The 16315-nt window shown below is 42.1% G+C and overlaps 1 protein-coding gene across 1 annotated transcript; it reads right to left on the bottom strand.

The window, feature by feature from the left end:
• Positions 1-244: 244 nt before the first annotated feature.
• Positions 245-15963, bottom strand: FDX1 (ferredoxin 1). Its single transcript, XM_084304451.1, has 4 exons — positions 15701-15963; positions 10913-11037; positions 7261-7390; positions 245-2712 (listed from the first exon to the last, which is right to left on the bottom strand). Exons 1-4 carry the CDS (start codon positions 15871-15873, stop codon positions 2598-2600), a joined length of 543 nt encoding a protein of 180 aa, XP_084160577.1. The 5' UTR covers positions 15874-15963; the 3' UTR covers positions 245-2597.
• Between the last annotated feature and the right edge of the window lie 352 nt (positions 15964-16315).

The following is a 16315-nucleotide window of genomic DNA, read 5'->3' as shown; positions in this document are numbered from 1 at the left end:
GAGACAGGAGAGACCCACTGAGTCAATGTTTCAACACGAAGTGGGTGTGTTTAGCAAGCCAGTTACCTGTCATCCTTACTTGGGCAAAGTAGGCAATAAACATACTTAGCTAGCTTTGATGCTTTAATTGTGTCATTGAGCAGTAATCCGTATCTGTATGTGAATGTGCACCACTGTGAAGTTCCATTTTACACCCAGAAATCATTCAAAGGGACAAAAAAAAAATTCACACAAACAAGGTGTGTCAAAGTAGTATAAAATAAGATTTATTTGCAAATCATTTTGACAATAAGGAAACAAGTACATCCTGGATGCGCATCTTGGGGATTACGTGACGGCTCTTTTGCCTTCTGAGATTTCCATTTAGATGCACCATGGGACACCTCCAGAATTCAGAATGAGCTTTGAAGTGTCTTTTTTTTTTTTTTTTTTGCCTTGCTGTACTACATAATTCCTTCCACAGGCACACTATGGGAGACTCACCAAGTCTTTTAACAAGAAGCTATCACACGGAACCGCCTCAGTTTACAAGGAAAGCTTGCATGATGGCTGCTTCACATTTGTTTAACACAGCATTAAGCACTGCAGGATTCCCACAAGCAGAAGCGCTGTGTGCTGTAAGTTTAAAAACAAACCAAAACAACAAAAAAGCCACACAATCAAACATGCCCCATCCCAAATGCCACAGTTACAGTGAAACCTCACATTTCTTTTCTTTCCTGTGTAAGGACGTACAGTACATCTGGTTATGACCTGAGTTCTCTCTTGGAAGCTAAGGATCTGTGTCTCATGTAAAAAAAATAAATCAAAAATTCATTATTTAGTAAGAACTGCTATATGCGAATGAACTCAGGATAAAGGCAACACAAACTGGAAGGCAATTTATGGTGGGAGGGGTAACTTCTGAGCTAACTCACAGCAGTTACAAAGGAAGCAGCAGTATCTTCAGAACACTTCTTCCATTTATTTCCACCTTTCTACCCAACCTCGTTCTCTTCATCTTTCAAAAAGTGAGGAAATTTAAACCCTGAAGTCACATTTTTAATGTGATGAGATACCAAGTGAGTTTTGAAACCCCTAACGATTAAGTTCTCTGAGCAGAGCACATTCAGCATACCTTGCTTTAGGGGGAGGCCCCAAATGACCACCACAAAACAAAGGAATACCTACTCAGAGAGGACATCAAGGATTCCAAGCTACATCTATTATTTTCAATACAGTTCTAGAAAATACTATTTTTGTAAGAGGGACTATTTTTTTGCTTTATGAAGCTCAAAATAATCCCAATATTCAACACTGGATAGTATTTTACCCCTCTCCCGTAAATATAATAACTCAAGAAACAGTGTCTAAGTGTCATTGTCACCAGTTCAGTTAAAGCACTGATGAATACATTTGATCATTCAAATGTAAATAAACATGATCTAGACATAAGCATATGCCCCAAATCGTAACAGTAACAACTACAATCTTCTTTGATCTTCTATTGTATTAATGACAGACATTTCATTTAATTATTTTGGCCAAAAAAAAAGAAGAAACTAATCGAGTCTTAGAGACATTGTTTCATTTAGCCCTACTTCAGAATGACTAAGCCCAGACCCACCTGAAGGCTCTTGATCATCACTCCACACGATATCCCACCATGGGGATCTCTGGGAAACCGAGTGCATATTTATGGAAAAAAATGTACCTAGTCATTTCACATCAATCACTGAAACGATTTGGGAGCAAGGCACAGAATGCAGGACTCTCTTCACACCGAATGCCTTAGCTAACATCAGGCTGCCTCCTGAACAAGCTCAAAATGGGAAAAACAAGAGACAATGATTCAGAACAAACATTACGTTGACAAACCCTGCTTTCTTCAGCCCCAGCTCAGCCATCCAAGCTTCAGAGAATGGCAAGAATTTGCATTCACCTCCTCTGGCTGTGCTCTCCCATTAGATAGCTCCAAGCCCTTACTCTAAGCCACGTGGATCTCCACATCTGTGGCGTACCGCAATAATTAATCAGCAGGTGCCCACATTCTTTTACTGGCCCCTAGATTTTGTGATTTTAACAGTATTTCTGTGAGACAGAATTTGTCATGTCTCCAATGAGTTCCTAAAGTTTGTAAAATCCCTACCCTGAAAATCCGCTACTTGCTAAGGAAGTATCATCATTAGTGAGAAAGTGAATCAGTGAGTTCTGAGCACACCACCTTTAATGGCATCACTTAAACAGACCCCGTGCAGTCTTACAAATTGTGCTCTTTAACAGATCTAGGTCTGAAACCCAGCAATGCCCAGGGGTTTTAGAGGTCTCATAGAAGTGATTCAGTTTTCAAACATCATTAAAGGTTTTGGCAGATTAATATTCTATGAAATCTGTAATACACTTGCTAACATTTATAGTCCAATGATCAGTTAGAAGTATTATTGCATCTTATGCGTAAAAATATAGGAGGTTCTATACAGAAAATTAAAATAGCATTAATCTAGTATTGATAGTCATATAAAATAACTCAATTATGTAAGTTTCCATATTTAATTATACATTTAAAAATAAGTTATAAAAATAATTAAGCTTCTTTAAAACTCCTACGGTATCTTCTTTTAGGAGTTTTTACTCATATCTACTGATTGTCTAGCATCAGCAACAGCTTCTGGTACTCGAACAGTCATATCCTCCATTGATTTCTTCAAGCAGATCTGGCAGCCTAGACGTGATCTGTAAGGAAATAACATTGCCTTGAGCTCCAGCCAGTCACACATCTCTCAGTACTTACAGCCAGCCCTGCTTCCCGGACCTTCGGCCATCCCAAACACTTTGTGATCCAGAAACAGTCCCCTCGTGCACGGTCTTAATCAAGACCAGTAGTAAACTGCTTGCATCAATGCAAAGATATGTGGCATTAGTCACGGTCACTGATTTACACTCTTAGGTTACAGGCTTCAGTACATTGGAAGGGGAACACCAAGTGCTTCACACTTGCTGAGGCAACACAGCGATGGTGACCCTTCCTTTTACAGTGGTTCACAGTCAAGGGTAGGGACAGACACTTGATCTCCCAAGAGAATTCAGCCTCTCTGAAGAGACAAAGCAATTAACCTGAAGGACAACCTCAGTAAAAGCACAGCCTAACCCACCCAGGGTCGAAGACAGCCCGAGAAAACTGAACATGCATCTGAACAACGCACCTGACAGCTTAGGTTAGTTGAATTTTTACAGCTTGTCAAAAAAGCTATGTACAACCTGACTGAGAAGAAATCAGGAACTTCTTTCCATTTCTATCCCTCGTATCTTTCTACAAGTTCAAGTCCAAGTCTGACCTCCCCCTCCAACTTCTACCTGCAGTTCTAGACTTTTTTTCCTAATTATTTACAAGACAAAATTCCCATTAACCTTCTCTTAACACAGCTGCTGCCTAAGCAGGTATTTAAGAAGCATCTTCCTACCACTAACATTGTTAAAAAAAAAAAAAAAAGCTCCATGATAAGGTAATGGAGAGTACACATGAACCACATGGGACATATTAACTACCTTATTCCATGTCCAAACGATAGCTACAGGGTCTTTAAAAAGTCTAAAATTTGATCTCCTTAGAACTCGCTCCTTGCAGGCTTAGCACAGTGTTTGCCAGAAATTACATACATTAAAGAAGCCTGCCAACTTTTTACCAGTTCGTAAACAAAGAAGCAAACTACAGCTGAGGGTAACTGGATCAGGTTTTTAACATGACCGAGTGGATGATAACACTGTGGAAACAGGAATATATCCTGACAAGCATGTTTATCATCCTACAAATTCACCAACCCAATCAAAACATTATGTTCACAAAAAGAAGTGAATTAATGCAGCTTGTGTGTTGGGTAAGACAGATATAAGGAACTTGAAAAATATATTTAATCTCAGTAATCACTACATTATCACACAATGAATGCTCTCTTCCAGTTTTGCTTCTTTAGTCCAGCAATGTGCAGTATCTTTCTCTGCTGTTTTAACATTGGAGTCTTACTCCCAGCTTTTTAAAGGAACTCAGCCAATTTAACATATACGCATTCATTTTTAGGAATACCTAAGTGTTAGCAAGGATGTACAATATTCCATGTCACCAGCTGAATAATAATTTAATCAGCATAGGAACATAGGCAGAGAGATCATAAGAAAGATACCACATTAATATGTGCACAGAACTCTTTCAAGCACGGAGAGAGCAGCTGTTAAAGATGCTGGTTGAGTGCTACACCTGAAAGCAGTGTAAGTGACTGCATGCATCAGCTTCAAGGTACTGTAATACATGCATAAATATATATTTTGCTAGAAGACTTCAACTTGTGAATATGCAAGCATAAAAGTATCTTTAAAAAATAATCCACTGGAGAGATGCAATTTACGATACTTGTTTGCAAGACTTAATTTGGCTGAAATTTCTGTTTTTCAGTTAGAACCAAAGCTAACTGCATACGTACACTGTAGTGTTGACAATGGAGTTAGCTTCATTTGAAACAACACTTTTTTTGAGCCTGCTACATGATAATATGAAGCATTAGGTAGAGCTAAATAACACCGTGAGAAACAAACTACCTTCATCCACAGCACTCACAATTTTATAGACCTTTAACCAGATTCCCCCCTTCCCTGACAGCCTAAGAAGTTTGGACCACGCCACCTCCAAAAAAAAAAAAAGAAAAAGAAAAAGAATGATTTAGTTGATTCCTGCCTGAAAGCCATTCGCCTTTAACCATTTCAACAGGCTTTGCTTCTTCTCATTCTATTTTCTTTAAAGAGGCAGGAAGTCAGAGTTGTACAAATATGAAGATACAGTTAATCCCTATTTTGTCATATAATAGTATTTTCTGTTTTTCTACCTGGTCCTACCTCATATTGCTGATGTTCCATTTACTTTTTTTTTTTTTTAATAAAAAAATGAAAAAACACTTTAAACTGACATTCCTGAAAAGGCTTAGCTCGCTGCCATCCCATTTCAAGTAAGCAAAGTTACCACTGTTCCACCTGCCTCTCCATATGCATTAATCTGCATCTGTTACCACCAAATTTTGTTTCCCATCACTCAACCACGTAAGATCCTTCTAGGTGCTGTCACAGCCAGATTCTGACTTTACTGTAGAGTCACACAATACTGTACACAAGCTTTGCATCTTGCTCTTCATCTCTTCTCTCGAGTCATTCACAAACATGAACGCTACATAAAATCTAGCACAGATCTTCCAGGAAGTCCCCTGAAAAGAAAGCTTCCAGTGCACAGACATCCTTGTAACATCTCCAGGAAAAGACAATGGAAAAAAGAAGAAAGAAAACACCTTTGCTTTTATGTATCTATTTATAAGTGCACCTTCTACATCACCTATTAGCTCTTCATGAAGAATCACAGAATTTCTAGGTTGGAAGAGACCTCAAGATCATTGAGTCCAACCTCTGACCTAACGCTAGCAGTCCCCACTAAACCATATCCCTAAGCTCTACATCTAAACGTCTTTTGAAGACTTCCAGGGATGACAAGCTTCCTGCTTCTGCTAGGCTGAAATAGCTTGTTAAAAAGTAGAAAAATATTCTTGTTTCTAATCTTTTTCCTTCAGTATTCTTTCTAAACATTTAATTTGCCAGGGTTTACTTTCCCCCCTCCCCTCTCATCTTATTACTTTCAGGAACCTCCATTATATTACAGTTATTCAAAATGATTTTGTTTTAGCTTTTGCAATCATTCCCTCATTTTATGAGGCATTAACTTTCACAGCAGCTGCTAGTTGAAACCTTTCCAGTTCCAGAGAGTCACTGACAAGAAAAAAAAACTTTTATCCTCAGACTTATGACAGCGCATGGCAGCACATCTCCATTACAAAGCTTTGTATCAGCATGAGACCAGGCAAGCTATGGCAAACATGAAAATCACTTAAAGCACTCTCTTCCAGAAAAGTCTTCCTCTCACACACCTGAAAGATCCCTGGCCATAGGAAGAACATATGATGTTAGGAGAACCTAACACAAGCAGCACGTGCCTTCAGAGGGTCTAAAACTTAATTTAGTCTGAAGGAATCTGAGAGAAAATAGTGTTTAAACAGAGAGCTCTGGCTTTCTACTGCTTTTCAGTTCTTCACTAAAACACCCTTGCTTTAAACCTTTAACTAAAAAGACGGTTGAAGAAAAAAATGAAGCTGAAACAGGTTTCTCAGCTTTACTTCTTTGCTTTCACAACCTCCTAAAAAATTAAGATCTGACTGAAATTAGAGAAAACATACCCTTATGGAGAAAACATTTGTGCAGGATTCCCATTGTTGGTATAAGGAGATAAATGAGTTAATTCAGAATACTTATTTGCAGAGACATTAAAAAATAAATGCTATACAGGCCAGGTATGAAGCCCTCTGAAATCCCTGGAAAGATCCTCAAAGACTTCCAACAAGCAGTTGTTTTAAAACCTGAAGGAAAGGGCTTAAGAAACCTTTCAGTGTAGCTGCCTATGGCTCTCATGATTATTTTCTATGATATAGGCTGTGTGCACAGCAGCAAGCAGTGCGGCCCTGAGGAACAGGTGTGTGGAGTGACGGGGTCTGTGACGAGGCTGTGACTCCCCTGTCAGAAGGCATGTGACAGAGGGAAGCTGAGGAACAGAAGGTTACTTCACTAGCACAGAAAAAAATAGCATAGAAAAAATAAAGAGGTTGTGGAATCTCCCTCCTTGGAGATCTTCAAAAGCCGCCTGGACATGGTCCTGGGCAGCCTGCTCTGGGTGTTCCTGTCTGAGCAGGGGTGGCAGCAGGGGCCCCTGCCAACCTCAACCATTTTGCAGTTCTGTGTAAAGATCTGACCCAAACTAAAACGCTGACGTAAAAATATCCATAAAATACATTAACTGGATACACACTGATGGGGACAGAAAACAGAAGAGAAACAAGAACAAGGAAATTCACACACAGGACTGCAGTGGCAAAGTTTTTGGTGAAGGAACTGGGGTTTTGGTCACACTTCAGTATCTGACACTTCTGCATCAGACAAAAGAGCTAGAAACTGCCACTCTTCAGTTTACAAAACCTGACAGTATTGGCATTAAAATTTCATCAACTGTACTGACATCAGTATGAATGTCAACAGTTAAACAACAGTTAAAAACAACAGTTAAACTTGCTGGTCCTATCCATGTAACAGAACCCAGTTATTCATTAAAAGCTGATTAAGGTATTCTAAGAACACTGGACTTCCCCATGCGCAAACCTTCCTTTCTGTTCTTTGATGTAGTGAAGCCTTAGGGTGCCTTACGTGTCTGTGAGGCCGTATGCCAGGTCTAACATGTCCATCTCTTCATCAGTAATTGCATCTAGCTTCTCAAATATGTGGTCTTCAAAGATTAAGTGGCAAGTCGAACAGGCTAACGTTCCTTCACACGCACCTGAAGAAAACAGCAAGGTAACAGAAAGCTCAAATTCCAAATTACCGTATTTCAGAAGAATTTATATATATGTTTCAGCTACTAAAGTAAAGACAGGGATTGATCATCAGATCATAAGAATCACACAGAAAGCACTGCACTGTTATACTTCATAACAGTATCAATAGCACATACTCAAAGCAAGTGTGATGTTGTGCTACAAGATCCAGTATCATGTCTTCAAGTACAAAAAACAAACGTGGAAAGAGAATTTAATAAAATGTTAAAGGCTGATTAATGAAAAAGTTGTCACGTCAACAATTTAAGTGTCTCAATGTTGGGGAAAATAGTAATGAGTAATAAAATAAGTTTAAAGAAATCACACCAACCAGTTTGTTTAAACAGTGGAAGGTGTTTTTGCAATTGTAAAGCCAGCAGTAGGAATTGAATCGAGTGCAGCTGAATATCACAACAGTTTTACAAGTCTTCATGCACAGATACTTCTATCTTTATTACTGCACGTGGGATGCCCCCTAGTGCTAGAAGTAAATACGTAAGATTTGCATTTTACATTTTTCCCTCATTATTTTTCCCCTCTAAACACAGAACATGGTTTTGCATTACTCCCCTGCCCTAGTGTGATGCTTCATTATCAAATTATTATTGAAATAGGCGCAGCATGTTATAATTAAAGGCTGCTACAGTATGTCAAACATTTACCTTGGACATTATTTAGAGTTTACTAAGAGCATTAGTTTTCTACCTTACCACACTGCTTTAAAATGTCTGATACGTACACAAACTGGAAGAATATTAGCTGTAGAATACAAGCAGACTAGTCAAAGGCCTGTATGATACACCTAATAAAATGATACATAAAGCTAGCTATCACAATGTTACAGAATTTTAAGACTCTTCTTCCCCTAATGTATACAACTCATAACAAGATTCTGTAAATTGTCTTAAAGATTATTACTAGCAGTGAAATTTATTCATACTTCAATGAAACATACCTCAGATTTCAAGCTGTAGTGCACTAACGTGCTTATTTTTTCCTGTAATTGCCCCATGCTATGTATTCACTTACACAAACTGTAATTCCCTTTCCTGCTTTATTTTGCACTATTATTTCATAAACTCATGTTCATTTAAACACCTGTTCTGAAAGCTGGCTTTGCACTGTCTGAATCCTGTAACTTTCATGGAACAAACTTTGGACTTCCTATGGTTAGAAGGAATATAAAGGCTTTATAACTTCCTCCTGTTTTCATTTTGACCAGACCTTGTACTGAGTTAGAATTCCCCCAGCGCACTGGCCTCCTTTACCCCAGCCCTTTTTATAAGCAGCAACCTTTCTGCTCTTCCCTGCGACATGGCACGTATCTGGTTGTTTCCTTCAACTCAGCTCTCAAATACCATAAAATTTCTGCTATAAAAAGGCAAACAACAAATTAAGATCACACAACAATACAGAACTAACCTGAGACTGTTAGAAATACACCATTTGTGTGTTGCCTCCAGAACCTTTCAGCTCAGAAGATCTCGCAGGTGGCACCTTTCATCTTTACAGAGAAATTTGTCTGACAAACCAGGGACCAGGTTAGGAACGCTAATGCCCTGATAGAATTAAATCTGGCCGGGGATGTCAAGGCCAACAAGAAAAACTTCTACAAGTATGTCAGCCTGTCTTCACCGGCAAGTGCTCCAGCCCCACCACCCAAGTTGTGGAAGGCAAATGCAGGGACTGTGAGAATGAAGAACCTCCCACTACAGGAGAGCAGGTTAGACCACCTAAGGAACCTGAAGGTGCCCAAGTCCATAGAAGCTCGTAAGACGCATCCAAGGACCTGGAAGGAACCGGCAGATGAAGTGGCTAAGCCACTATCCATCGTATTTGAGAAGTTGTGGCAGTCTGGTGAAGTTCCCACTGACTAGAAAAGGGGAAATCTAACCCAGAGTTTTAAAAAGGAAAAAAGGAGACAACCATGGAACCAACAGGCCAGTCAGTCTCACCTCTGTGCCCAGCAAGATCACAGACCAGATCCTCCTGGAACTGTGCTAAGGCACATGGAAAACAAAAAGGGGATTGATGACAACATACACTGCTGTATGAATATGGTGGCTTCCTCAGATGGGGTTACAGCACTGGTGGATGAGGGAAGAGCAACTGATGTCTTCTACCTGGAGCTGCACAGAGTCTTTGTCCTTTACAACATCCTTGTCTCTAAATTGGAGAGACATGGGTTTGAGAGATGGATCACTTGGTGGGTAAGGAATCGGCTGGATGGTCACACTCGAAGAGCTGTGGTCAGTGCCTCAATGACCGAGTGGAGACCAGTGAGGAGTGGAGTTCTTAAGGGGTCTGAATTGGGAACAGCTCTATTTAACATCTCTGTCAGCGACACGGACACTGGGATCAAGTGCACCCTCAGCAAGATTGGGGGGTGACACTGGGTTGGGTGGTGTGGCTGACGCACTGCAGAGAAGGGCTGCCATCCAGAGGGCCCTGGGGAGGTTTGAGAAGTGGGTCTTCTCAGGAAGCTCAACAAGGCCACGTGCAAGGTCCTGGATCTTGGGCAAACCCAAGCACAAATACAGGCTGGGTGGAGAGTGGATTGAGAGCAGCCCTTAGGGTGTTGGTTGGTCAGAAGCTCAACATGAGCTGGCAATGTGTGCTTGCAGCCCAGAAAGCCAACCGTACGCTGGGCTGCACCAAAAGCAGCAAGGCCAGCAGGGTGAGGGAGGGGATTGTCCCCCTCTGCTCTGCTCTTGTGAGACCCCACCTGGAGCCCTGCGTTCAGCTCTGGGGCCTCCAGCACAAATAGGACGGGGAGCTGTTGGAGCATGTCCAGAGGAAGGCTATCAGGATGATCAAAGGGCTGGAGCAGCTCCGAGATGAAGGACTGAGGGAGTTGGGGTTGTTCAGCCTGGAGAAGAAAAGGCTCCAGGGAGACCTTACAGAGGCCTGCCAGTACCTAAAGGGGGATACAGGAAAGTTGGGGAGGGACTCTTTGTCAGGGGGTGGAGTGATAATACAAGGGGAATGGCTTTAGTCTAAAAGAAGGTAGGTTTAGATTAGATGTTAGGAAGAAATTCTTCACTCAGAGAGTGGTAAATCCCTGGCACAGACTGCCCAGAGAAGCTGTGGATGCCCCATCCCTGGAGGTGCTCAAGGCCAGGCTGGATGGGGCTTTGGGCAACCTGGGCTGGTGGGAGGTGTCCCTGCTCGTGGCAGGGGGTTAGAACAGGCGGTCTTTAAGGTCCTGTCCAACCCAAACCTTGCTTTGATCTTTCAGATTCCACCTTGATGGCACTCTGTCCATGTTGCCCTCCTTTAACACTCAAGCAAAGCTCACCTCAAATAATTTTTTTAGAACTTGATCCAAAATATTCTATGTACCTGCAGGAAAATAACAGGGAAAAGAATCCAAATAAAGTACCTCTAGGTTTTACAAATAAACTTAAAAATACTTTTGAATAAACTTTTTGAAGAAACACCATAGTTTCTTGACACTGAATACGGTATTCGAGCCGTCTACTTACCAAAACCATCTATGTCTAGATTATTTTCAATAACAACATCCAGCAGCGAATCTCCAGGTTTTCCTTTGGCCGTTAGTTTCTCACCATCACGATTGATGAAGTGAACAGTTATTTTATCTTCTGAGCTGAAAAAGAAAAGCATGTAATAAAACCAAAGGAACAAAACAAAAATTGTTTAGACCTTTAAAATTGATTGACTACTACTACGACAGTAACCAGCACCAACTTGTAAGGGCACAGACGCAGTGACCCAAGGAAGTCACTGACTTTTACAAACTGTTACAGGTAGAGGCGTTCACTGCTGTACCTGAGACATGAAAACAACAAGACAACCTCTCATTTATGTTTTGTCACTAGAAGCTATGCAGAATCCCGATGCTTCACCTTTCACCAAAAGAGAGTCAGAGCTATTTTTTTTTAGGCACTCTATTTGCATTTTTGCCAAATAGAACAGCTAATTCAACTGCTTCTCTTCACACCTTTCTGGAGACTCTTGCTTTGCATTTATGAAATGTTGTTTGTTCTCACCATTATCTGCTAGATCAACTTTAAGGTCTTCCCACTTCTGCTTCGAGTTTAAGGCATTCTAACTTATCAACTCCGAAATTTAATTCACTCCTCACAATAATGGAAGCACTCCAAAAGCATTCTGCTTTGTTGAGCAAGGGTTTTCTTAGGATTTCACTCTGTAAATATTTATTCTAGCAAAGGTCATTGAAATTTCAACATGGACATTAGAAGAAAGTTTTCCTGCTTTGCTTTTCAGACAATTGTGTATATTTAAGAAAATTTTTTCCTTGTACTCCGCATAAAAATTTCTTAAGACTAAAGTATTTTATATGGAAAAAACAGGGATTTTTGGTGTTTCATGTTACATGCAAATTAAAAGGAAAGTTTTTAACATACTAGCAAACAAAATAGAGTTTGTTTGTTTAAACAGACTATTCTCTTTCTCATAGTAAGAAAGCAAAACAAGAAAAACTTGTTGGGTAAACGGGGAAGAAATCTAAGAGAGGAGAGAGATAGAGAAAAAAAGGAAGCTAATGCAACATGTTTATTTCAACGTGAAATCCATGTTTAAGAACAGCATGCTTGACACTACCTCTTTTTCATAATTGTGGGCTTTGAGTGATCTACGACACAGAAAGCAGACAAGCTTGAAAATCTAGTCACCCCCTAGGAAACTCATAAGGAAATCTGTAAGGATGAATATTAAAACAAGAATTTAGAAGTGGCCTTACTGAAACATCAGTAGGTTGATTATTTTTGGAACCACCTATAAAAGAAAATGTAATTTTAGCAATTAAAGTTGAAGTTTGTTTTGAACAACAAACACGTTTGTTGCTCCAGACTTGATGTACATGCCACAACTGGAAGGCAGCTGGCAGCAGGAGGTGCCGCGATGCGTTACGGTGCTGTAGTTGCTCACTCCTAGTTGTATCGTCCCGCAGCCCATTCTCTGGAGGGTAGCCACAGGCTACTGTTAATTCCGAATTCATTTCAAAATGATAATCGATAATGAAGGGCTGACCTTGCAGATCTGCATGGTTCAACTGGAGCATGCAAAACAATAAAATTTAGCAATCTTAGAAGATATATGTTTACAAGATGTCATTAATGTCACTCAGGCACCTCTGATGTCACCGGAGCACCTCCAGCAAGCCATCCTGCTGAGGTTTGAGCAGTAACCACTCTGCTCTTCTTCTCACCCCTCTGTTGTGCTCCCACAGCACAGCCCAGGAGATGGGCACCCACTTCTCAGACATGCTAGCACAACATCCACCACCTTTACCAAACGTCAGCTTCACTGGAGGTTCAGGCTGATGGGTTTAGATTGCATCTGGAAAGGCGTAGGCTCCTACTCACACAGCCAAGGGAAACCACTACAATATTTCTGTCAACACGATGTATTGGTTTGTATTGGTCTAAGGATGATGCATGGGCACGTCAACTCATTCTGGTAATCTGGCTGAAAACCAACTGCAAAAACAAAGCACCCTGAGCTAACCCAACAGACAGAACGGCCACTGCCCACCACAAAATGAGGAACAAAAACGGGATCTCCCGTCCTGGAGCCACAACTTTAGACAAGCTCCGGCCAGCTGTAGAACAGCACCACGGCTGTGTGTGCCCAACTGGTGCTGCACGCGGCAGGGAACAAGGGAAACACCATCTTCAAGTCCCCAGTTTTTGTTAAATAATATTACAGGAAGTAATCTCTTCCGCAGGGTCTAATCCACTCGGGTTAGTAACTGAAATGTATTTATTTGTAACAACATTAAAGATACCTTCCTAGTCTTCCAGTAGGATCTATTTTTCTGCTATTGCCATCTCTGCTACTCTTCACACAGTCAGAAAGTTTAATTCAAAAAGTTTAAGTTACCGAGGCTTTACTGTGCATGAGCCCGACTGGTGAAAATACTTTCAGAAATATATGTACATAATAAATAATCAGGCCAGTCAGACATTCAAAACACACTCTGTAAAGATCTTTTTAATGACTGGGAGATACTGTTAAAAGAAAAGCCACATCTACATGAAATGATATTTAGGGTTTATGAGTTTCAAGCAACATGGCTTTTTGTCTACATCTGCACTGGGGGGTGGGAACCACACACACCACCCTGCAAAGCAGTCACAGAAAATTAAGGTGAAACAAATGCCAGGTCTTGCGCAAGCATAAATAGCCTCAGGATTACCAGAAAGAACCAAACATATTTTGTGTGATTTGCATAAAACATCCCAATTCATGCTTAGATTAACCTTTTTTTTTTTTTTTTTTTAAGCTGGCTGTAAAGTAAAATTCATTTCTTCATATGGTTGCCACAGTCCTATCACCATTGTTACCAACCTACACGAAGATACCCTAAATTAAGCATACTGCAAACAAACTGAAGAGCACTGAAGAATTCTAAGTGCTGTTTGCTGTCCCTCCTGTGCAAAAATGTACTGCAAGAATCCTGACAGCCACTTTTCCTCCTTTAAAAGAGGTGCCCTTCTGGATCTTCGGCCATGACTTCTAAGTACCATCCATATTCTTCCAAACAAACAAACAAAAGGTAACTGCATCCTTCTGCTGCACATGGAGAGACGTACTCCATTATTTTCAGATTTTTTTGGTTCATTCAACAGCCCTAATTGCCAGTAGCATTTCATTAAACTATTACACAAGTCTTAGAATACGGAAGTTACAAACCTGAACTAATCCTTAACCATGCAGCAATTATGTAGTGACACCAAGAATACTGTATAAATATCTAAACTGCTATAAAAAATTCTTAGATAACTGCTGTTCATCACAAAATGAAAAGTGGGGAAAACGGGGAAAAAACAGACTGAAGAAACATAACAAAACTGGGAAGGAAAACATAATGCTCCCCACTGAACCCCTTTGGAAACCTCTGCTCACAAGAATCTCTTCTGCTGACAATTTTACCTGATGAGGCCTTCATTCTCTAGACATAAATACAGGTAATTTTATATGTAAAAACAATGAGGAATGAATGTTTTTACTGGACTAACATTGACTATACAAATTTCAGGAACCGGGTCTTAAATAATACATTGCCCAATAAAGGTAGGACTAGAGAAAAATAACTTGCATGTAAATTGAGGAACTACCGATGTATGAAAGAAACCAGGATTTTTTTTTCTCCTTCCAAGTCATTTAGCTGGATTATAACATGTATTATTTAAACAATACATTTGAAATGCTTGCTTGTGCAATGTGTGTGAACAAATGGCTAGTCTGTTTACAAGCCTGCATTCAGTCTGTGTGAAAGACCTGCAGGATTCTTGGTCTTATATAACAATTAGGTAAGGAAATGTCTTCCCTTTTCAGTAAGCTGCTTCATCCTATTTGACCCTGTTCAATAACTTCAATACTTTTTTTTTTTTTTTTTTTGAGTCCTGACAGTGTTTTTCAAAGCGTGTTTATTTGTTTTGTTTTGTTTTTTTCAGTGACCTCAACATTAATGATGGTCTGGGCAGGTTAGTGGAGACCTACCTATTAAGGCATTAGAGTCACTCAGAGAAGCAACCTAAACAGGCCCCACACATGCCTTGTACAGGAGTCCTGAACTACAAGGTTTGTTTGTCTCTCTCTATTAAAAGTATCTGCTGGGACAAAGTAAAGAGCACCTACAGGACTGTTTGCTTAAAACCAAACTGTTGAAATGACTTTGATGGCAAGGGCACTACCCAGCCCTCTGGAAAGAGGCTAGGCTTGCCCCGATGCTGGGTAGCCCACTGTGGGTTCTGCTCTTAGTCAGAGAAACTCCTCTGACAACCAAGTTAATTTGCCTTTTAAAGGTGCATTTTGAATACTGGAAGTTACCTGCGGGCTCAGACCTTTGGATACACAGGTTATGGTCTCCGAGGCCACGCACAAACAAGTTTCTGACTATGTGTAGTGCTGCCAATCTGTAGCCGTGGACTGTGCAATATCGGTGCCTACAGGGCTCGAGCATGCCACAGCACGGCTGAGGGCAGGAGGGGCCCTGCACAACACCCATGTCCTGAAGGGAAACTGTGCCACAAGCAGGGGAGATCCTCAGATTTGTGCTGCCTTTGACGTGCTGCGCTTCCACCACCAATCTAGCGAGCTTTACTAAAAAGAAAAACACACAAAAAAACACCAGAATACACCGGCCCCAAGCCCCCCACTAGACGAAGCCCAGCCGGGCCCTGCCCCGAGCCCCTCAGGGCTCGTCAGGGGCCGGGGCCGAGTGCCCGGGGCCGGGTGCCCCCGATCGCTGCCCTCAGCCGTGCCCGCTCCGCCGCCCTTACCTGCGCGCCGCCCGGGCGGAGAGGCCGAAGGGCCGGGCCGACAAGGCAGCGGAGCCGCAGCCCGGCCTCGTCCCGGCTGCCGGCGAGGAGGAGAGGAGCCAGCGGCGGCAGGAGGGCGAGGAGGCGGCGGCGCGGAGCAGGCTAAGGAGGCGGGCGGGCGGCGGGGCCGCCATCTTGTGGCACGGAGAGGAGGCAAAGTCCACGGCGACTCTCGTACGGGTTTACGCCGCCTGCGTAGCGCGCTGCCCGCCCACTGCTGACGGCGTCGGGAGGGGACGACGCCGCGGGAGCCGCGGGGTTACGCAAAGTGCGTGGCGCCGCGCCGTGATGGCGCCAGGCGGTGCTCGGTGCAGCGGCCGCCCCTTGAGGGTGGTCCCGCAGGGACCGGGGTGTCCTACTGCCCGCCCCGGCTCCGGCTGGGGGGGATTTCGAGGCACTGCTGGCACAAGGAGTTGTTAATAAATCCGCAGTGGTGTTTTTTGAAGCCTGATGTGTGGTGGATTAGGATCTGTGGGCAGGGAGATGGTGGTGGTGGTGGTGCTGGTGGTGGTGGTGGTGGTGGTGGTGGTGGTGGTGGTGGTGGTGGTGGTGGTGGTGGTGGTGGTGGTGGTGGTG

This window comes from Netta rufina (assembly GCF_964035555.1).
Source record: "Netta rufina genome assembly, chromosome: 1".
NCBI classification, from domain to species: Eukaryota; Metazoa; Chordata; class Aves; order Anseriformes; family Anatidae; genus Netta; species Netta rufina.
The sequence above is the reverse complement of the archived record's forward strand: the minus strand, read 5'-3'. Positions and strand labels throughout refer to the sequence as shown.